The following is a 23,454-nucleotide window of genomic DNA, read 5'->3' as shown; positions in this document are numbered from 1 at the left end:
AATCCATAGATGCATTTGAGTATGCGATTAATAATCTCTGTCCACTAGCGGTGTTTAAGTAAATTTGATTTTATTTAAAAATAAATAAATAATAAAATCAGAAATCCCGACAGCTGAAGACGTAATGAGCACATTTGTCCACTAGAGGGAGACAAATTACGTGAATTAAACGGGCAAGCTCAGTGGGCATTATACAGGGTTTTAGTTTCTAATCTTTGCCTTCTGTTCAATAGACTCGTGTTACCTTGTTACAGAAAGTAAAAAATGAATCAAATCAGATATGAAGCAATAACAAATTAAGGCAACAGTCTGCGTCGGTCATCATCTGCTCCGCTGCTTTTAAGATTGTATTAACAGATGAGCCTGCAGTATCTGCGCCATCTGTAGGGGCTTACAGTAAGCCCGTGCAATGCTCCACGTTTGTTTTCATTAAGAGTGCAATTACCCTTCACCGAAGCACACAAGAAGCATGCACGCTTTCTAAATATAGACGCCACCGATTCTCTGCTGTTTCACCTGTTGTTAAGCAGATGCAACGCAGCTTTCCGGCTCACACAAACAGCTGACTGAAGACACACGATGGCTTCGTCAGCATCACCCGACTTCTTGTGCGTTCTTAAAAGTCTGCTCCATGTTAGCAGTGCACACTGACTCACCTTCACACTGAGTTGAAAGTCGGGGAAAGAAAGGAAATAGGTCAGAATTAATCATACAGAAAATTAAATTTCACTGTTGGTAAACTTCTCCCAGGGTTGTGAGCCTGTGGGTCGGGGACCTGGCAGTCATTGCCGTTCTGAGAAGTCCTCAGCAAAAGCACCACATCCACCGAAAGCTTTGCTTTGCTTTAACACCAGTTTTTGAAGCTCCATCATGTTAGATTTCCCCCATAAAGCCAAACATATTGCATATGTTCATGCAATTATTATCTGTTTTCATTTATCTAGTGACATATTTACAGAAATAGAAATGCGGGTCCACCAATTTCTGCACCTGAAACCGACCTTTCACACTTTCTCCTTCTTAAATCTGCCATTCATCATTCATCAATAGCTTTGGTGAAGCAGCAGTGTGACTTGGCAGGAAAGGGACTTTTCTTTTAAGCTGATAGAATCATAGAGGAACGTTTCAGGCTATAATTAGGTGTCCTCTTGACATCGCGTCCACTTCAAGCATTTTTATATCCTCTCGGCACGGCTCAAACTGGAGAGGAGCCGTGGATTTTAAGGCTGATAAGAGCCACGCTCCGTCCATTGAAAGGGAAGAATCTCCCTCTTTCTCTCTATGTCTTGCACTGGGAGCACTATTGATTTTAGTTTCTCAATGACAGAACTTCTGTAAAGGACCATCAAGCTCGGCAAATGAGATCTGTGGTCTAAGCTGCTGGTCTGATGTGCCGGAAATCAGTAAATATATTAATAAATCAACGTGTAATTATGCCTGAGTGGAGTGGCTCATTGATGAGATGACAAAAGAAGAAGCTTTTTGAACTTTTTAGCATGTGTGTGTGTGTGTGTATGCTATAGCATAGCACTGTAGTGAGGACCAAGTTATGCATTTCACCGGCAAAGTGAGGACATTTTGGCTTCTCCTCCCAACTTTATAGGAGTGTTTAAAGACTTTAAAGTTACGGGTGGGAGTGGGTTTAGGTCAGGGTGATGGTTCCAGTTAGGGTCTGCGCAATAGCAGTGAAAGTCCTCACAAAGACACAAGTACAAACGTGCGTGCGTGCGTTTGTGCGTGTGTGTGCGCGCGCAAGCGACCGCGCGCAGGCGGGTGTGCGCGCGCCCCTCCACCAGGACTGGCAGCCCGTCCTGAGTTATTCCAGGAATGCGCTGAACATGGCTGCCGCGATGAAGGCACAGAAAACGGGACTGCTGGAACTTCGAGTCACCGTGGACCGCTGGAGACGGGTGCTGGCGACACTTACCGAGGATACGCTGACGGTAAACCCCAGCGAGGCGAGCGAGGAGCCCGCGAAAGCCGCCCCGACCCCGGTGGGTGCTCTCAACGGAGACCCCCCGAACCTCAGCTCGTCCCCGGTCCCGGAAACCATCACCAACGTGAAGCGCACCGTGCGAGTCACCAAGCAAGATGTTGGGGGGCTCGGCATTAGTATCAAAGGTGAGACATTTTTGAGTTTTAAAGCGCCTGGCTGTCATGAACGGCGAGCGAACGTCACCTCTCATGAGTTCTGCCCAAGTTCGTTCCGTCCAACTTCGTAACGACTGAGTGGCCCACTTCAAACTACCGAGAAATGCCACTTTAGGCTCCTCGGCGGGTGGTGTCGGTGCCCCCCGAGCCTGCTCCGACAGCCAAGGCTGCTGCTGGGTTTGAGGGAACCTGACAGCTGCGGGGGGACAGGAACCGCTTCGGTGTCCCGGAGTGACCGAGCAGGGCAACTATGGCAAAAGTGGCCTGGAAATGTGGAAACGAGAGAATTATTACCTGCAACGGCGGGAAAAAGTGACAAGAACAACCGTCAGATGCGCGTTTTCTCTGTTTTGGGTTCGGGTATTTGCATGGGAGGGTTCCAACATTGTTTTAAAGGGGGGAAAAAACCATTTATAGCCTGTTATTAACTCATTTTAATATTGATCCCGTAGTGTTGTCTGTGGGTTTGAGAACTGCCTGCTGATAATGAAATAGTACAGCCAAAACCACAGTTTAAAACTTTTTTTTTAACAATCAGATAGCTGAAATCTTTGGTCTGTAACCTTGCAGAGGGGGAATTACCAGTTCTGATCACCAGCCTGACGGAACGGAACCCAGGCCGCCTGTAATTGGGATAAACCCCTAAAAACAGCTGCTTTTGCCCTGCACAGACAGGATTTGTGGCGGCACCACTGTTACGTCACCCTCTTCTGCTGGGCTCTATGGAAAAAACCTCCATATCTGCCAGCGCATCAACATAGCTGTGCTATCAAGTGTGCAGCTGCCGATAGCAGACCCCCCCGTTCTGTTTCATACAACAGGCCACTATCTCAGTGCGGATCTCAAAGCGAACCGGACAAGGATGAACGTGCTTAGATGTTCGGCATTTCTTTGATATGCCTTTTATTTAGCTTGCCCGCATTCCAGTGTGATGTCACAACACCAAAAATGATCCATGCAGTAGACGTCGTGCAACCTATTCCTTTAACTCTGAAATAACAGCACGTCGGGTTATTTGTGGATATTGTACACACAGGACATGTTATGCTGTTCATGCCTTGCGACTTTCAAAGGCAAAACAACTTATCTCCATAGTAACCTCTGGAACAACTGCAACGGTTATAAAAAGAGGTTGTTTTTTTTTAAAAAGATTATAAATGAAGCCATTTCTTGACCTTTACCTGTGGAACCTACTTGATCTAGAATGCCATTTTAACACAGTCTCATCTTAATTTTCAACTGTGTAGTAACGGCTCTTTATTTGATACATTCTGAGTGTCTCATGCCAGCTAGCATGCACAATAAGGGGAACTTAGAAATGTGCATTTCTCCTACAATTCCTTCCTAAAATTGGGTTGCTGCTCTGAAACGAGTCTCCCGCCTTGCATAAAGTGGATATGATTGGCTGTCGTGGTGCCACTCCGATGTCGCTCTTAACAAAGACGGGTCATCATTGTTGCTGCTGGTGAAATGCTAATTATATGGCCCCCCACAGCTGCCACTGGCACCTTCACCACCACCTCCACCGCAACTACCAAGAACAACATCAATGCCAGCCCATTATGACATAAATGTAATGTCCATCTTTGTTGAAATGGGTGGCTTTGAAAGTCAGACAGCCATGTTATTAAACCACAGTCTCAGCTGGCACCCCGGCGACGCGTCATTGTGGATGCGACGCCGGGCGGTTCAAAGGCGTGATTGAAAAGGGAGAGCGAAAGAAGGTAGCTGAAGAAAGTGAAAAGGAACGGACACAAAAAAAGGCAAGGCTGAGATGAAACAAACACAGCGGGGCAAAAAGCCAAACAGGGCACATGATTGGAAAGAAAATAAAAGGAATGGGAGGAAGGCATGAAATAGGAACCAATTAAGTGGCAACGGTACACAGAGGAAGCAGCAATGAAAGACGAGGTGAAGTTGAGGTTGGTTGAGCTGACGCCACATGGGGAACAGCTGAGAGGAGCAGCGGACAGTTGTCATTGGCCGAGGATAAAAGCCCTGGAGTATTCAACTAGTGTTTAATTTTAGGGAGCCTCCTTTTGGGCACTCGCAGTAAAGCTCGCAGACGGCCCGACCGGTACTGTTGCGTGTCTAAATTTAAGAAGCGCAGCTTGGAGGCATGGCTCCACATCTCTGGACTGAGCCACTGATCAGAGAAGAGATAAGTGGGCTTCCACAGAGCGCCGCTGCAGTTTTTCCTCTGAACTTTACACAATAAAAGACAGGCAGGCTGAGATGCTAACACGTTGGGGTTTCCTTTATAATTCGTCCAGATTTGTATCACAGCGTGACTCCCTTTGCTCCCTAAGGATGCTAAATTGTGGTAAACCCACTTCATACATCAGATTTTGGATGCTCATATTTGTGCGTGGATGCATTGTTCCAGTATATAGGCTATCTGCTCTGCTCCCCCATTCCTTTCCCCTTCCTGTTGTAGTTTCATTGTTCATTAGCCCAGTGCACTCAGCTGATGTGCTTTGAAACAAACTGCTGACCGTGCTGGATTATTTCAAAAGGAGCATTATCACAACAAACACACGGTTAGCATAGCTGGCCTAATTAGCTTCTTATCCCGTACCATTCATTTACCTGTCATGGGTACTTGAAGGAGCTTCACCTCCCCTCCTCTGCTGACACCCGCCTGGCGAATGAGTGATGGGCTGCTAGCGAGAGGGCGTGTATGATGTGAACAGTCCAAGAAAGAAATGCAGAGAATTTGGTTGGGGGGCGTTGTGGGTTGTGTAAGCATGATGGACGACAGGCACACTGATATAAGATTTCATCATGTCCACTGTGTAAGAATGATGGACGTATTGATATAGGATTTTTTTGTACCACGGCAAAATGTCAAAATTGTTTGGCCCCGTGTCACAGGTGTAGATTGTCATGTTTTCGTACCCCTTTGACCCACGTCTCGCCCATTTCTCACGTTCTGACATACATTGACATGCATATAATCTAACGTGGGGCATTATGTTGGGCTTTTGCTCATTCTTTACAAGATTTTACCGGCTTTAATGACCCTAAAGGTCACTCACCCTTTTTGATAATGTTATTTCCCCCCATATTTATTATGCATCTATATTAATCATTTTTTCCATATTTAAATCATTGTTTTGCCAAACAATCGGGGGTTTCTACTTCTGTCAGACTCTCTGTAGGTGTTCTGTGCTACTGGGTGTTGACTCTGGCTCCTTGTGTTGTGGGTAGGGGGAAGTCAATTTCTATCCATGATTGCTGAGTTGGTTTGGGATTTGAAGCATTTTGTGGTCCAGATCAAATCCTCGGACTCTCTGCTACATTCCTTGAGCCATTCCCCAATGATATTTATGGTCTGGCAGTGCATCAGGGGCTGTAATGGGTCTGCAATAATATTTTGATCACCTATGTAAAATCTGTGTGATCTCCACATCATTCTTTTTTCATCTGTTTCCTTTTGCTGCTGATCCAAGAGCATGTCATTATTGTTTCTGTAAAGTATGTGTGTGCAGCTCCTGATGAAGGTACCAGAAAGTTCTTAAAAGCATCTTGTGACTGGAAGGGGCCCAGCTGGAACGGTGTAACAGATCCAGACTGGACTGAGCCGTCCTGAGCAGCCCGTTCACTTAACATTGAAACACCAATATTTGGATTACTTTACTGTCTCTAAATGACGGCAGTACTTACTGGCGCCGGCTCCCAAACTTTCTCCTGCACAATCTAATGTACGTTGACATTTCTTTTTACATTATCATTTCCCACCGTATGTTTTTAAACACTTAAAAACTGTAAAAATCCTATTTCATAATAGTGAACATAGATGTATAGTTTTATAATGTATAAGTCTGTTGCTATATACCTAAATGCTACCGTGTTTGTTAATGACTGTTCAGTCAGCATGACACATTCTAATAATATAATAATAATTCTAACCAGACATCTCACTATTATAACCCACATCTCACTCACAAGTCCTTCTGACCATCGGGTCACCCATTTCTAACCTTTTTCTCAAAGCACATTTCATAAGCACGATGTGTTCTAACCATCCATTATCCCTTTTGTATCATTAGAAAATGCATTTTGCCTCCAGACAGCCATATGTAGCCAGTCCATCTGGCCTCTCTATCCCATTATTACGCGGCCGGTTGGCCTCAATGAGGCCCCTCACCCATGGTGATTAAGCACTGCAGCATTTTCCAAAATTGCGCCCGATGATCAAATGTTTTAGCTGTTAGCATTTTGCCATCCAAGAGACTACCCTTACGAACCGCTGCCGTTGCTCGTTGGGACGTGTCATTCATCCCTCGGGCTCTCGTCAAGTCAAGCTTTCAGTGGCTGATTGAGTGATGCTGTCACTTTTCACACTGCAGGCATTTCACTTATTTTTCCTGAAGTTTTATTGAGTCCAAAGGAAAATTTAAGGTTCAAGAATCCACCTAAGCATTTGGAATACCCTTTTGCCATTAGTCTCCTCTCACTGGAATTAATTTACATAGTAGACCATTTCTGCTAGGTTGCTAAGCTCTGAAGTAGTATAATTAGTGGATATGATGTAGTAATAGAATAGTCAGGGGGCTATAATTTTATACATGGCTGCATTGTTGCCCTTTACCTCCTGTCTGCATCACAGCAACGGCACAACATGATTCAGAGGCTCGGTAAGACCCCGACGCCCCTAATATGCCAGCAAACAATGATCTGATGCTAAGAAAGTCATTTACTAGCTTTTAAAGTTCTTTTAGTCGGACCTGAACAGCACATTTACAAGGCCTCGCCTCGGCTCCGGGGCCAAGTGACTGCGGCTTCCTCAGGACGATGCATGAGTGAAATCTCAAGGAAATAAGCAACCTGTGGAGGATGTATTTTAAGTTAATTAAATGTAATCGACTCGGAGGTAATTCGTCACCAGCCCCAAGGCCAGAGTCCCGAGTGCCGGCTGACATTAACGGTGATATTTTTCAGGGAAGGTAGAAGCCCACCGCAGGACGTTGGCTCATCAACTTTCTATCTGACCTTCATTTCACATGAGATGGGAAGGGATGGGAGCAGAGGAGGAGGAGATTGATGGAGGAAGCTGTGGAAGTGGATACACAAGGATAATTGTAGCCGTCCGCCCTCGTCTGAGAGCTCCACATGTGTGACCTAGGGGCTCAGTTTCCCTCCCTTTTTGCCAACAGGTGGGAAGGAAAACAAGATGCCCATCCTCATCTCGAAGATTTTCAAGGGCCTGGCCGCTGACCAGACGGAGGCGCTCTACGTCGGGGACGCCATATTGTCCGTCAACAGCTACGACCTGCGCGAGGCCACGCACGACGAGGCTGTGCAAGCACTGAAGAAAACCGGCAAAGAGGTCGTCCTTGAGGGTGAGACAGTTTTCAGTCCTAAATGGTTTCGTTACGGCGAAGAGTTCGAGGCTCAGAACAAAGTTTCCCCCACCGAACCAGCTTCAGCTGTCGCTGGGGACCAGGAAGCTGACACGTTGTTGTTTGGGTTATTGTTTTTTATTGATCTGCATCCGGCGTGTATCATAGTCGGTGTTTTGAGAGGGAGCTCACCCACAGAGTGTAAACACAGATGCGTTCAGTGATGTCAGTCTCAGGCCCCACGTGCTCCAAACGCTCTGCTGCAGATATCGCATATCTGTTCAAAAATCATTGGAAATGTGGGCTCCATTAAACGGTAATGGGAACAAGTTGCTGGGAAAATCATGACGGGAACTTTCCGTTTGAGAATAGGCCGCCAGTTTTCCACAGCGTTTCTGTGGTTTTACTGGTTCGGTGGTCCTGTGGTTCTAACAGCAGAGCACATGCAGCCAGGGGAAATTACTGCAGATCTGCCTACTGTGCGCTTCGACACTCAGGCAGAAAAGTGTTGATATCGTCGCCCCCCCCCCCCCTCCCCCCGAGGAGCCGATAGATGAGCAAAGAAATGCTCGGAGGGAAGAAGCTTTGTTTTCCTGCTATCGTGCAATTCCCTGTGTATTTTGGTAAACACCTGTCTGCCCCACACAGGCCAGGGGTTGCATCTGCACGCAGGATTTTCCTTAGAAATGAAGCGTTCAAACATAAGCGTTGTCACGATTGATTAGGAATATATCCATACGCCAAATAAAAAAGAAATACTCGCAACAACGCGGAGCGTAAAGTTCAACTGCTGTGTTTATTTTGGTTCTGGCGTCTTATCAAGAAACTCAGCGGGTAACAAACTTTTTCTTGGCACTACTGAAGTGTTAAAGGTCAGTCTAACAGTCTTGTTTACATGCGCACAACAAAAAGCGAGCGGCCATTGCTCTGCTCAAGGCTGTTTTCATCACTGTGAGGTTCACACGGATCCACCGTCAGAAGGAGAAACTATATCAAATAGATGGATTTGAGAAATATCTGCAGGAGTCCCTGCTTCACTGTTACATTAGAACCCATGCCATCTTTTTTTTTACTTCTGCACTTTGAGTTTCATGCAAGGATATGACTTTTCATGTATACATTTAAATAAATTGTCCTCTTTTAACGTCTCTCAGCATTTAACAGAACGTGGAAACCTGCTTCATGATTTCTTCCGATTCTGTTTTCAAAAGTGCTTTTTTTTCAGGCTATTTGTAGTAAGAAATGAGAACCTCTGCTTCGCCATATGTTCCCAATAAGATGCCCCTCAGTCATCTTTCCCTGAGTTTCCTGTCACAGCTCACATCAACAACAGCGATGGAATAATCAGTGTTGCCACGAGGGAGGGGAAGCAAACGCACGGAGGGTCGGATAAATATAACGAAACCACAAAATCCACGCTGCCTGCATTTCACGTCAGTGACATTTATGGTGTGTGTACGTGTCTGTGATTGTTCGAGTCAATGCGTACGTGTGTGTGGGCTTTAATCTTGTCCAACGACTGTAAGTGTGTATGAAGGGAGGAAAGAGACTGATGTGCTGATGATTCACTGTCCTTTGACCTTTCAGCACAATCGTCTATTGACGTATTTCAGGAGCTCTTACGTCTTCAGATGGCTCCTTTATTTTTTAAAGATGAAAATATAAAAATGGTGGGTTTATGGCACAAAGGGAAGTGACAGTGATTTTGGGACAGATTTATGTTTAAGCTTTGCAGTTTCATTCATTTCCACATCGGTTCTTACATGTTGGAGGTGCCAATCAGAATGAGACGTACTGGTCCAAATAGTTGTGAACGCAACAGCTTAGTGGGACAAGTGCAACAGTGTTGGATGCAGAAGTGTGTAGCATAAAACAGCTCTGCTGGGGATGGATGACCCTCACGGAGGGTGTGCACGGTCTGTACGCTACTGTACGGACAGATACATCGGAACTAGCAAAGTTTAATGTGGGGTTAGAAAGAAAGGAAATTCGAATGGGAGGATAAAGGCAGTGAATGTTGCTGAGCAGGCTACAGTAGAGGAGCCAGTCAGTGGTCAACTTGATCCTCTGGCCTTTTGCATTAATTATTTGGGTTGGCATTTTTATTCCTGTGTGGACCTGTTCCCATAGAGAAAGACAGAAACATGGGATTACCATTAAAAGTAGGGTTTGGCCTGCTTTCGCGAGTATATTAGCTGAAGGTCAGCTGAAATTTCTGCAGAATTTGACAATTTGGAGGCTGCCTGTGAGCATAAAGACAGGAGAAATTGGGAGGCAGAATGAGTAAGAGGTCAAGTGACTGCTGCCAAGACATTTTTGGACTCTTGTGGTTCTTTCTGTTGCTTTCTTTTCATTAAGGCTGCAGTAGTCCAAGTGACTAAGTGCATACGTAGATTAGGTAGGCTTAGTTGTGGAAGCTCTGTGGTTACACTCTTTTCCTTGACTACATGCTAAAGAGAGCGTGTCTTCCCCACAAATCTTTTTATATTGGGACAAAAGTGGTGTGGAGAAATTGACTTAAAGTCTTCAGCACTTACTTTGTTTTAATTTACTGTTTTTGACTGCGGTTTAGCCATCAGAAGTTAATTTCAATGGACACAAGCAGAAATAATATAGGAGGAATAGCAAAAGCTTTACGTCTGTTTAGGGATGCTTTGTTAGCATTCTCAGCAGTCAGCCCATCTTTAAAACACACATATTATGGATTATTTCTCTTTTAATGCAACTATATTCTATTGTTTTAGTACAGTACAGTACTACAGTGTGTAGTTACTGGTCAGATATAACATGAGTCAAGTCAAATGTAGTGTCTCACAGGGGTGTTCACCCATCATATGATCTGTAAGACTGTATAGAAACACATGGCTTCTATCTGGACTGCTACTCCAGAGGGGGTTAGACTACACTGGTTACACTACACCAAATGCATATCCAGGGATGCACGTGTGATTTTCTTAATTCCCAGTTTCCCCACAGCATTTTCACAGCCTGAAATAAAGAGCTGGTGTTAATGGGGTTCAGCTCACTTATTCATCTCACTGCTGACCGTGTTGATATAATAAGCATATAGTTTTTTAAAAAAAATCATCCATTCATTGATTTTGTCTGCCTGTTTCCTCCCCCAGCTAAATCATTTTCTAGCAGCAGTTAGCTGCTTGAGTTGTGTTTTCACTCCCATTGTTCCATTTTTCTCTCTCTTTCACCGATGAATCACCACAACCTTTTTCCATCGTTACCAGTCAGCTTTTTTGTTTTTACACTTTTCTTGCTTCACGTTTGCTTGGTTATTGAAAAAAATGACTCACAACCTCCAGTAGTCATTGATTACTCAGGACCAACAATATTATCTGGAAAGCATTGTTCCCCCACTTACTCACATGCCGATTCATACGCCACAATCAGGACCTAAACGTCATTACACTGCGTACAACTGGAGGACTGACGCCAACTGAGGCACATCATAACCGCCTACGCTATAGGTACAGTTGTACGGCTGACATCTGTATAATTAACTTCCTTGCTCTCAACTCCTGTGACAGAATAATTGTACTTTAAAATAAGCCTTCGCCCTTGAAATCAGAATGAAACCTCAAGTCGTCCCCCCCCCCCCTTATAAAGGCGTTGTAGAGTAGCCAAGAAAAATCACCATGTTAGATACTGAAGAATTGAGATTCATGTCTAGTGAAGACTCTTCTCTGGGTTTTATATAGTATGTAAAATATTCATAAGTAAGTGAAGAATAATTACTGTATACAAAATGATATTTTGTGTTACTTTGAGATACTAGCGGAAGAAACTGAGCGGGAGTGGCACCAATACACTTTCCACAAAAAGAAAATACATAGATGATGAGTACCTATGACTGCTGATAGATGTAGCTAAAGACTATGGACATCTATAGATAAAACATAGTATAGGAGGATAGCGCTAATCCTAATAATGATCATAGTCTGTTTTGAACGAAGCAACATCCCATCATCACATCCACCTGAACCGCTGTCATCCAGCAACAGTAATATTACCTGAATGCTAACATCACCTATTGTTTTTCTCTTGCAGCTTTCAATGCAGCTTTTTGTGAGAGCCAGCGGCGTCTCGTAGTTCTGCGGCTGACTTTCATCACCAAACTTCTGCCTATTTTGTCGTTGCGCCCCATTAAAGTCGGTAAATCGCCTGGATCCGTTTTCTTCTAACATCGCCGTCGACCGCAAAAGAAAAATAAACAACACCTGAATATTTAACTGTTAAAGATACTTTTTATCCAGTTGCAGTAGGCAAGGGCACTGCCGTCCGGGACTGTGCCGCCCTCCCCAGAAGCCCTTGAAAACTGCATTTCTCTGGTGTGAAACATCTTAACTCTGGACTCAAATGTGCAGCCTGGGAAAGCCACGAGCACGTCCCGCTCGGAAACTTAAGGCGACGGTTTAGCGCACAAAACAACACGGTTTTATCAGATCTCCATTCGGCCGTGCCCCCTCTCCCTCCACGGCATCATGTTTGCTTAACAGGCTGCCTGGGAGCGCTGCTGCCCTGATCCAGGGCCCCTGATAAATTGGTGGCCCAGCCTTTGTGCCATTTTCACTTCATTACAGGCTTTGACTTCACTCAGCCATCTCACATGAGCATGCTGGGAGAGGGCACAATAGTCCCCCCCCTTTCTAAACTGTGATTTAACCACAATTCACAATACTAAGTAGGTTTCCAGGTTTCCTTTGTTATTTTATAGCCTTTAATGAGGCTAATATGTGCCTGCTTTAAGCCATACTGAGCAGATTTGAATGGAACTGTCAATGGAAAATGAAGTTTGTTAGAAAAAAAATTGGGAATAGGTCTCCTGGTGCAAAAATTGGACGTCAAAATGAAACTGTCAGCAGACAAACCCGCCCTTTCCACAGTTTTTTTGGTTTCTTTGCCAGATCCTGTTCAAGTCTCCTTCGCTTTTACTTTGTTGAATGAGGATAATTAACTCTCCTGACACACTATGCAGAGCAGTCAGATCTGTGCTCTGGCAGTATGTGAATTAGTTAGAAAGTCCGATTCATCCGCTAGCTTGCTTTCCCTGCGATGCATTAATCTGACCTTGGCATTTAGCCACAATTTTAATGAGATGAGATCTGAACGTTGAACTCAACTCAAGTGACGCTTTTACAGAAAGTCAGAAGAGAACGTGCTGCTGATCAGATGCGTGCATCAGCATGCATGTAATGCCTCTCATTAATATAGTTTTACATGCATTAACACCACAGACTTCAGTAAATGGTGCTGAAATAGAGCTTAATTGATACTGAGCTAATTTAATGTCATCAGTGCTGTAAAGTCAGTCAGTCCCGCTTAAGTATTTTTAAAAACAATCTAATGTAGTATCATTAGAGTTATTAACTGTGCTTACTGGACTTTTTTTCTAAGGATTTAACGGACCTCATTGTGCTCCAGTCAAACAGCAAGTGTCCTGTATTGTGCTTCATAATTTATGACGTTATTTGGCTGAATGGATCTTTTCTTGTTGCTGGTGTAACTTTAGGACATTCTTCACTTGACGTGGTTTACAGAGCCAACAGCATATTTCTGAGGTCACTGACTGGCCAGTGACATTCTAGCTGTTCCCACGGCAACCAGTGATTGTGCATATGGGCGTGTGCGTGCGTGCGTGCGTGTGCATGCGTGCGTGCGTGTGTGTGTGTGCATGCGTGCGTGCGTGTGTGTGTGTGTGTGTGTGATATTTGAGACTGTCCAGGACACCCTAATAAACTGTGTAAAAACAGAATTGGCTGAAAATGTGTGGTCAGGATTTGTGAGATTCAATGTGAAGCCAGAAAAGGCTTAGTGGTAGATTCTGCAGAAGAAGCAAAGAAACACACACACACACACACACACACACACACACACACACACGTGCGCACACAGAGCGTACTAAAGTACTGTAGTTTCACTGGCTGCCAGATAAGCTAAAGTAATAACAGTGCCATCTCAGCTAATTTTAGCTGTGTATTGAATGTGTCGCCACTGGTATTCATGGCAGCATTTTTGGCTGAGCTGGGCTTTATGCTGGGTCTGCTGGGATTGCTGTCTCACTCTTCTCAGTCTCAGTTCACTTCATACCTATCTACCTATCCTCGGACCCTCATCCTTTTATTTTTCCGACTCATCACTTTGAATCTGAGCCGTCTGCGTCTCTTATTTGGGACAGTCGCCTCGCTTCCCGTAATCAAATTCTAGGAAGTATTTCAAAACCTAACAAAATCAGCAGAGAGCCATTCTTCATGATGGGTCAGAAGATGCGCATCAGCTCCAGATAATGTTGTGTATGAGTGTAACCTCTGCTACTGCTACTGTCAGAGGAAAATCTATTCGAATCCACACAGACAAAAAAATGAACCCTTCTGCTTCTTTATGTGCTCCCGCTGTCAAGGTCCCCTCTTACAGTTTAATGAGTGTGTTCGTTTAAATGTGTACACATGTGTGAGTTTCTAACTGATTTCTTTGTTCTTTTAACTGGAGCATCTTCAGCACTGAGATTGACATCAGTTTGTCCAGCAACGAGGAGGCGGCCGACTGTCCCACGGTACAAACATCAATAGGCTGGCAGAGCCGCAGACGAACGGAGGCTCATTTCCATGAAACATTGTTCACGCGAGCTGACAGCTGCTTCAAAGCTGTAGCTTGTTCTTACTGTTTGTTCCCAGGCTGCACGTCCTCCTTCTGGATTTAGCTCGTCCGTTTTGTCTTCTGCATTGAGCTGTTTGTGAAAAGGGTTAATGAGGTGATGGAATGACTGAAGTTGTCAAGCAGAGAGTAACTATGAGACTCTCGTGTGTTATGACGCGTGAATTGACGGGCTTTATTTAAAAGCACTCCTGATTTCTCATTCTTCGGCTATGATGAGCTCCCAGCATGTCTGTGATTATCTAGTGTCCATACATTAAAGGATGGTTATCAGAGACTCGGAGACATCTTTGATATGTATACGCATACATCAGTTTGATTTTATTACACCTTTATGTTGGGAGAGATGAGTCATTCCTTTTCGTTCTGAATCTTCAAATATTCTAAAAAAGGAACCAATTTCATTAGAGAAGGAAGGAAATATGAGAGACAGAGATCCAGGCCAGTGCTGCTGAGGCTGAATTCGTTTTTCAAATAATAAAGAATCCCTCCGACTCCGAAAAGTTCTTGGATTTCAATTCTGCCTAATTCTCATTCATCCTAATTTGAAAAAAAACAAACAAGCGTTCTTGAGCAAAGAAAAACACACTCTGCCATGAAATAATAATAAAAGAAATTCCAGTAGATGAGTGAAATAATAAATAATTCAATTTTATCACATCAGATCACGTGAAATCAACTTTTGTGGCATGGCGTCCTGTCATGCTACACCGTGTCACATGCAGTCATGTCACATCATGCCAGCCTTTATTCTCATTAGTAAGCCATTGTAGAACAAGACAACATGATCTTAACATTACAACATTATCACGACGGCCCCAAACTGAGAAAATGGATTTGGAGAGTGAAAGGATTCGCTGTTATTTCCCCTGCTAGAATATAAAGAGTAAAAGGATATTTTAAAGGACAAGGTGCTACAACATCCTGTACCAGTACCATGTTGATAATGCCAACGTTCACGGCTACATTTGATAAATATTACAATATTTCTTTTATCTGAGTAATCCCATGTGAAAGTGTGAAACGCTGCACAGGTCCGCTCCTCAGAACAGTTCCATACAGAATGCTGTGAAAGCCCTTGACCTTTATGACCCTTTCTGGAGCCATTTCTGCCATTGCAGACGAGAGAGGAATACACATCTCAACAGTTTGGTCATCGTTTACATGGAAGAAAACCACAGAAAGCCATTACATACTCCCAGATATAATCATGCTCTTAACAAAATAACTGCACGGCTTCCAGGACCTATTTTGAGATGGGTGGAAGCCTCGGCTCTCACTCGTGCTGTCATGCCCTGCAGCGCTTCACTTTGCCCTCTGGATAGATGTGCAGTGATTCACACTTTCCCAGTGAAACCAGAGCCACACCATGTCCTCTGGGCTATTTTTAACGCTGCAGTGGTTACCTCTGCCAGGCCCATACCACAACGTCTTGGACAGATCTGGGGTATGTGCGGATGGGTGGGTGTGCGTAGATGTTTAGGGATCGTGGGAGTGATAAAACTGCACTTCCAGGCAGAAAAATACGGGAGCATTAGCGTGGACAATAAGTCGAGTCTTGCTTTATTTGGCCTGATTTCTTCGCTAAACGATCTCCCCAGATTGAGGCTGTCTCCTTTTTTCTCTCCTGCTCTCTCTCACCCTCTCGCTCCGACCCAGTGAAATACATCAAGGAGATGTCAGCCTTCTTTAAAAGTTCGGGTTCCCCTGGGGGTGCTCTTCCGTGGGACTCTCCCCCCTCCACGCCTCAGAGGACTTCTGAGCCTTTACCCGCAGAGGTGAAAGAGCCCCGCAGCATCCCTCTGAAGATGTGCCAGGTGTCACGGAAACAGTGTCCTCCAGACACAGAAAACAGGTAGCAGAGATGTTGAGACGTTTTTGCTGTTCACCTTTGAACACCGTGGCTCAGGGACAGCTTTCCATCAGAACTTCTGATCTGACACTTGATTGAAGGCCCACTGAACGCTGCTTTGTCTCCCTTCTCTCTCTTTCTCTGATCTCCTGTCAGGTACTTTGAGGTGATTTCAGCAACCAGAAAGAACTCCATGTTCCTGCGAGCGAAAGACCCAGCCATGGCTCAGTCCTGGTACAACGCCATACAGAACAGCATCGCTAACCTTTTACCAAGAATGAAGGACGAGATGAAGGTCATGCAGCCGGGAATGGAGGTCAAACATGTGGGCTGGATTACAGAGCAGGTCATAGACTGTACCTTCATGGTGACACCCTGCTGTTGTTTACGTTGTAGATTCATTCAGCGACTGTGAAGTGTCTTACACAAGTTATCTGTCCTACATCTTGTACTTTATAATAGGTAACTTTTAAAAACCTGCCTTATTTGGTGTACAATTCTCTCTTGAACCTGAAAGCTTACTCCAAGTCTACACTGGCCGCACTACCGATGTGTCGAAGCATATTTTTATCTTTTAGGTGATCTGTTTTTATCTGTGTGTATGTGCACAGGTAATCCAAGGTCCAGAGAAACCAGTGTTAGCTGTGCTGACTGATAGAGACCTGCTGCTGTACCCCTCCCTGCCTGAGAGCAAGGAGGGCCTAAAGAGCCCCACCAAGAGTCATCCGCTCATCACCACCAGGTTCAGTATGAAAGCACGCTTGGCTTTTATTCGATGTGACATTGATGCGTCCTCCATACTGAGGAGATTTAGGTTTAGAGACCTTTCAGTGGGTTTGTTTTGTTTGGCGGGACAACATGAACAGGCTCACTCTTTCCATTACGAGACTGTTGGACAGTTTTCCCATTGACATCACACTCGTTTGGAAAACATGAGTGAAACCAGAATCTATGAGTCATGTTTTTCCCTCTTTTCAATCTCACCAGAGCTTTCTGCTTCGAGTTGTTCGCTTCTCAAACAAACACACTTGCATACTGTTTTGTTGGCTGTAATCTTTGATTTTAATTACCCTCATCCATCCAAACCCTTCTCATCTCCTGTTAGACTAGTTCACTCTGGCCCAGGAAAGAGTTCCCCGCTTCTGGACTCGGACCTCTCGTTTGGTCTGCGTACTGGCACGAAGCAAGGCGTGGAAACCCACGTGTTCAGGGTGGATTCTGCCAAGGACCTGTCCACCTGGACTCATCTGCTGGTGGAGGGTTGCCATAACGCTGCCGAGCTCATCAAAGAGGTCACGACAGGTGAAGCGCCGGCCTCCGGATTTCTCCATCGACAAATCAGAATGTTCCGAAGTTGGGTCAACTTGTATCATTTATTCTTGGGAGTGGCCCATTTTTGCAGAACCAACAACGAAGACTTAAAATGTTGAGCTCGCTCTCAAAAGGAAACTTGTCAGCATGTTGGTGGATGGTTTTTAATGTTCAACAGAGCACTCGGTCCATTTAGGTGAAGTTCATTCATACAACATATCAGTACTTCCTGACAAAGGCCAGACACAACTGTGCTGCAATCTTAACAGGGTAGTAAAACTAGGAGTTAGCGTTTGAGGTTTTTGAGAGAAAAACTTATTTTATTTCCAATATAAACATTGCATTGTAATGCTTAACTTCCATTATGGTAACATGGTTTCTCTTAGACCGCACTACGGTCTTAATGCACATATGGGACTATAAAAGAAGCATCTGTCTCAAAGCAAGGTTAGCTCATGGGGTTCTAGGTTTTCCTAACACCTCAGATTTCACTGGCTCTATTCATATAAAACTACAAATGTTTTACAAAGGAAAGCTTTTCTATAAGGATCCTTTTCCTTAGAGGGGATACATTCATTATTACAAGTTCTTCAGTATGTCTGGAACCTTGGTGCAATGTTGTTTTTACTTCTCTATTTCAGATTTTGTATGTATCAAAGTAGAGAGTATCAAAGAGAGTATCAAAACTAGAAACAAAGCACTCAGCATGTGCAGATCTCTCCAAAGTAGGTAATTTCCCCACATATTGACTTACGTCCAAAACAATTACTCTGATTAATTGGACTACCTTCAGTGAGTCTGTCCGCCACCGTATATGGCTTGTCTTACATTCAAGGGTTATCCTCGGCAAAAGGATTGCTGATCGAGGGGGCAGATTATAGACTATGACTCTGATTTGAGAAACGAGGCACTCCGAGAGATCTGAGCTGTCTTCCTCTAATATAGGTTGAGCAACCTAAACATAACTGCAAGTTAACCATTACCAGTATATACTGTACATAGGCAGTAGTCATTCAAAGCTCAAGGCTGTGGTCTTTGGAAGATCAAGGGTCAAAGTCCCTCTAGAATTCAGCACATCGGCCACATTTAATCAGCTTATCCTCGGCCCATTATCAACATTCCCTGATCATTTCTTCAAAACACGATCTTAGCTTTCTGAGTTATTTTGCTAACAGGCAACTAAACAAAGGGCAGCTGCCACATAAAATCGGGGGAGATGATGATTGTGGGAAAAAGTCTGCACCGACATACAGCTACAGACATTAATGTGAATACGCTGCCCCCTACTGGCCGCCTGAAGCGATGGCGCAGTTGTTGATCCATATTACTAAAAAGGCTCCTCAGATTTCCTGTCTTTGAAATAAGATCAAGTGCATAAAGTTAACCAAAAACGTTTGGTCTCTGTTTGGTTCCAATGTTTATGTCTCTTTGTTCTCCCTTCTGGCAGCATGTAGTTGGAACGGGAAAGAGTGCACCCTGGGAGTTCACATCGATGAGGGTTTCACACTATTCACGGAAGAAATGGGTGTCAGAAAAAGGATTCTGCTGCAGCATCCCTTCGAACATCTCAAAATGTCCTCAGACGACGGTGTGCGCATGATGTTCCTTGACTTTGGAGGCCCCGAGGCAGAGATTGTGAGTGGTCCACTCGGGTTTATGTTGGACACAGCCGCCGTGGAAAATCAGCCAGTTTCACGACTATATATATCTGGACCACATCAGTGGCTGCGGTGGTATCTGACTTTCCTTCCACATCTCTTTCAGCAACTGGACCTTCACTGTTGTCCGAAGACCCTCGTCTTCATCATCCACTCGTTCCTGTCGGTCAAGGTCAAGCGCCTTGGCCTCCTGGCATGACCAGACCCAGCCAGAACATCCATATCAAGTCTTTTTCCAGTTATCACAGAACCCAGAAGATTCCCCGAAGGACTCGGCACAGGAAAAGATGCCGACTGACCTGTTTTCTCCTCAGCTCTCTTCTAGGTTTCTAAAATTGTCACCGTGTAGGAACAAACACCGATGGACCTTTGTCGACCTTGTACTTGTGAGGTGAAGGCAGGTTTCATAGCCCGCTTTGCAGCCGTCGAAAGAATCTTGTATCTGTCATATATGGCCCACATCTTAATGTCTCTATGCTTGAAGCCCCAAACATTGTTTATTTACCTCAGTGTTGGGTTTGATTCTGTTTCTTGAGTCTCGACAGGCCTCCTTTCATCCCTCCGTCTGTGCTTCATGTGATGTGAACAGTGAGAGCAGAAAGCTATTTCACACGTGTCCTGATTGACGTTGGACAAATATGTTTGTTTTTTTTATATATTATTGAAGCAACTGCGGAAAAGTGACAGAATGACACGTTTAACAAACAAAGTCAGCCAGTTCTAAACTGAACTTCTCACAAGCTGCAGGCATTTTATATCTTTTGTTCATACAGCTCCAGAATGCCAGATCATAAAGATTTTTCTTTTGCTGCGGAGAGAATTCTTAACTTGAATTCTTAAGTGTCTTTGAGTTGAGAGGGGACGTGGTTCAGGAGAATGTCCTGGAGGGCCTTTTAACTCAGCTTTGAGCTGCTCAAGTAGATAAAATTGTGTTTTTCCTAACACACAGGTGGCCTTAGATGATATCATTGTAGATTATATACCATAACTGAGATCTGTGTATTTCCCACAATTATTATTAATTAGTAAATTTTGACTACTAAGCTTTGGTTTTGGATCAGCTGCACAACACAAGTTCTATTATTCATGTCTCTCAATCCCCAGAGAGATGCAGGCTTTCACTGAAAACTGTCTCACCATTTTATCAACAACTGAAGATGTTAATTAGGCATTAAAAAGACGTTTACGTCCTCAAGTGTTTCTTTTATTTAACTTTGTGTGCTGACAGAACATCCCCACTTGACTGGCATTAATATATATTTCAGTACTGAAACGTGTTTGCGTTGGGGCATCAGACGTATTGTATATTCCTATTTAAACAAAGGTGTGCCTTGCGGGGTTGTTTGTATATAAACATGTAATAAACTTTGTTAACTTTTACCTTGTTCATGCTTTATTGCAGCACTGCGTCCTTTGCTTTAATATTTCCTCGCCAGTTGTTGCAGTTCAAGTGCACTGGAAAAGTCATAGGGTTCATTTCAGATGCGATTGCCTGCAAAACCCATTTCCACTTCTTTCATTTTATTTTTATACCCAGCGTTAAATTCTAATGTGGTGTTTGGTGACTTACTTTTATTTAACGGGCTCTGCTGGTGGTCTGACGGTTTTATTCAGTCCAGACAGATGGGAATAATGGAGAGTCCTAAAGGATGCTGATGGTGATGATGATGATGATGATGATGATGAATGGAGGGGGGTGATGCAGACAGCGAGTCCTGCTGCTAACCATTGTAAAAGCAGCATGCAAACAGTCCCCTTGTATGCTTTTACTGCCATGATGCAGCGTTATCAGGGAGCTGCAGATGCTGTTGCTTACTCTAATAATATAAATTGTGTGTGTGTGTGTGTGTGTGTGTGTGTGTGTGCGCGGTCCTTTTAAAAGTGTATTACCGTGCATGAGCCTGAACTGCAAATAGAAGCCAGAGAATCAGGTAATAAATCTGAGTTGTACATCAGCTATCATATTTGAATAGTCCTCTTTCTCCCCATCACCCCTCTTGTTGAGAGGGTTTCCATGGTAACGGCAGGGAGCGCTCAGATTGGCTGCAGCCGTCTCTCCCCCCTGAACTGTGGTTTCATGGCTGAAATTGCCAATCAGGCTCTCAGATCTGCTGGAGAGGAGGAGGAGATTGTGTGAATATATTTTGATTAATATAAATGGAAAAACTCTCAGGAGAGAGAGAGAAAGAGGAAGGGAGAGAAAATTGTCAGAAAAATATGACGTTATTCCCCCTGAAAAGCCTTTAGACAAAAGCGATGCACCTGATAGAATGTGTTCCGCAATCTCTCCTTTTGTGTAGAACGCCGGAGAACAGGATTAGAACAGAGGCAGTGCTGACGGAGCTGATCGGTTGTTTCTGTTCCAAAATGAAAGCAACAGTAAAAGACGCAGATATTTACGTGTACAATCGCCCTAAAATAGGAGCGACTTCCAGAGCAGCTTTGTTGTGAATCAACACCGACATTAATCCAAGAAAGAGACCATTTTATGCATTTTAAGGCTGTCAGGGGCCATTTATGTAAACACTCAAGGGGACTCAACTGTGGACTCCAGGATGAACTGAGGTCAAAGGTCATGCTGCCTTGTGCTCATCCTGCCTTGCTGAGTTACTGAGAGTCGGTGTTTTTCTCATTAGAATGTGACAGAACGTGATATTCTGCAGACTTTCTCTTCAGTGCATTGACCTCTTTTACAAACCTTTTGATATTTTCTCTTCTCCCTGTCTGCTGTTGTTTAGTATCTGTCTTTTGTGTCAAAAAGAAAAAAAAAATCTTTGAAGGCAAACGAGTGGATCCAAAACGATCCCCAGTTGTGGGACAACACCATGACAGGCAGTACAGCGCCTGGCCGACAGGTGGCAGTAGAGCATCGGGGCGAGTGTGACGGGACAGATTTTATCAGTCAGCAGGGGTCTCTGTGTCTCCATATGGACTGATGGAGAGAGAGAGAGAAACAAGACTATTGAATATTGTGGGATGTCCTGTTCTGAATTAGGTCATGACCAATCAAAGCTTAAATGCTCTTTCTCTCTCTCTCTCTCTCTCTCTCTCTCTCTCTCTTCTCTCTCTCTCTCCATCCATTTCTTTTCTCCCTGCCTTTCTAACACAAAAGGACTGTGGCGACTAAAGAGGGTGAGAGATTAATACAAAGGCTCGAGCCGAGCAATTCATATTCCAATTTGAGGAGCACGTTATCTATTTTCTCACACTCGCTCATTGTGTCCTTCCTTTGCCGAGAGGCTGCTTCGCACATCAAAGCAGGACTTTCGGAGGGACCCGGCAGCACCCGGGGGGGCCCCCATAGTTGGAGCCTGGTCAGGGCCGGTGTTTTGGCCCAATGTGCCACTGGAAAGTCGTTCGTCTAACCAACAATCTAGATCTTCTTCACCTTCTCCTTTTCTTTCTCTCCATCCTAGAGGTGCTCATTTTCATACCCATGTAAAGGGTCCCCGCCCCCCCCCCCCCCCCCCCCCCCCACACACACACACCCTCTCCCCCATCACGATTATTATTCTGGTTTTAATGTTGTTATGACTACTCTGTGTCTTAAATACCCGGTGAGGGTTATTAAATATGCCAAAGCAAATTGTGCTTTTTAATTTATTTTTTTTTGCTCAGGTAAGCTCTTTGGAAGTATTCCATCAGGGGTGGCGGCCTTTTATTTCTCTCCAAATGTAGTTATGAATTTTAAAGTAGGGCCCGTATTACCGGAGGAGAGACGCGTGTGATCAGAATACCGAGCAAAGCCCAGATTGAAATTTCTTGTTCTTGGGAGTGAAAACCAGAATGTTCCCTCCCAACAGGAGGAGGAGGGAGGACTGACAACACCGAGGGAGGGGGTGTGTGTGTAAAGGTTTGGTTATTTGAGCCGATGGAGTTTGGACGGGTTGGTTTTCTGGTGCAGAAGGGCAAATCATAGCCAGCTTTTAAAGGTTTTATCTGGTTAAAATGCAGCTGTAACAGGACAATCTGCACCTCCATCTCCAACGCCACCCCTCGCCCGTCCCTCTTCTTCCTCGTTCTCCCGCTATTCATGAGCATATGCTGCCGTGTGAAGTCCCCCGTCAATAAATATGCACGGTCTTAATTGTTCCCATCATAATTAGACTACAGTTCTGTTCTTTTTGGCTCAGGTGTGCGTTCAAGGGCTTTCTTTTGTTTGTGGTTTGGCACCTCTGATGATTTCCATGACAATTATTTGCACGAGCGAGAGAGAAAGAAAGAGAGAGAGAGAGAGAAGGAGAGAGGGGAGGTGAGAAACAGTTGCTGGAATAAAGCCTCCTCTCAATGTGAATAGCTTATTAATAGAGCCGGTCCCAGGCAAACAGATGCCAGCTGCCAAAAAACAAACAGAGAAATCACAGAAATAATAAAACCTAATTCAATTAGTTTGGGGGAGCGTTTCTCTTCGTTGCAGTTATTGAGTAGGTTCCATTCATGTGATCACCGTTTTTTTGTTTTTTTAAAGTATATA

General features: G+C 44.3%; 1 protein-coding gene across 1 annotated transcript; it reads left to right on the top strand.

Annotated features, from left to right (window-relative positions):
* Window positions 1-1,713: 1,713 nt before the first annotated feature.
* On the top strand, window positions 1,714-20,360 carry snta1 (syntrophin, alpha 1). The gene is made up of 8 exons (XM_057030695.1): window positions 1,714-2,121; window positions 7,311-7,496; window positions 15,819-16,014; window positions 16,168-16,357; window positions 16,623-16,753; window positions 17,117-17,313; window positions 18,770-18,957; window positions 19,087-20,360. The coding sequence occupies exons 1-8, from the start codon at window positions 1,839-1,841 to the stop codon at window positions 19,177-19,179; spliced, it is 1,464 nt and encodes a 487-aa protein (XP_056886675.1). The 5' UTR covers window positions 1,714-1,838; the 3' UTR covers window positions 19,180-20,360.
* The last annotated feature ends 3,094 nt before the right edge of the window (window positions 20,361-23,454 follow it).

This window comes from Takifugu flavidus, chromosome 4 (assembly GCF_003711565.1).
Source record: "Takifugu flavidus isolate HTHZ2018 chromosome 4, ASM371156v2, whole genome shotgun sequence".
Taxonomy (NCBI): Eukaryota; Metazoa; Chordata; class Actinopteri; order Tetraodontiformes; family Tetraodontidae; genus Takifugu; species Takifugu flavidus.
Note: the sequence above shows the minus strand (reverse complement) of the source record. Positions and strands in the feature narration are given on the sequence as shown.

Excerpts from the sequence above, each read along its gene's own strand:
- snta1 (XM_057030695.1), top strand. The coding sequence starts at position 1,839 with ATGGCTGCCGCGATGAAGGCACAGAAAACGGGACTGCTGGAACTTCGA. Across the intron at positions 2,122-7,310 it reads GCTCGGCATTAGTATCAAAG|GTGGGAAGGAAAACAAGATG; the intron begins GTGAGACATTTT and ends TTTTGCCAACAG. Across the intron at positions 16,358-16,622 it reads TGGGCTGGATTACAGAGCAG|GTAATCCAAGGTCCAGAGAA; the intron begins GTCATAGACTGT and ends GTATGTGCACAG.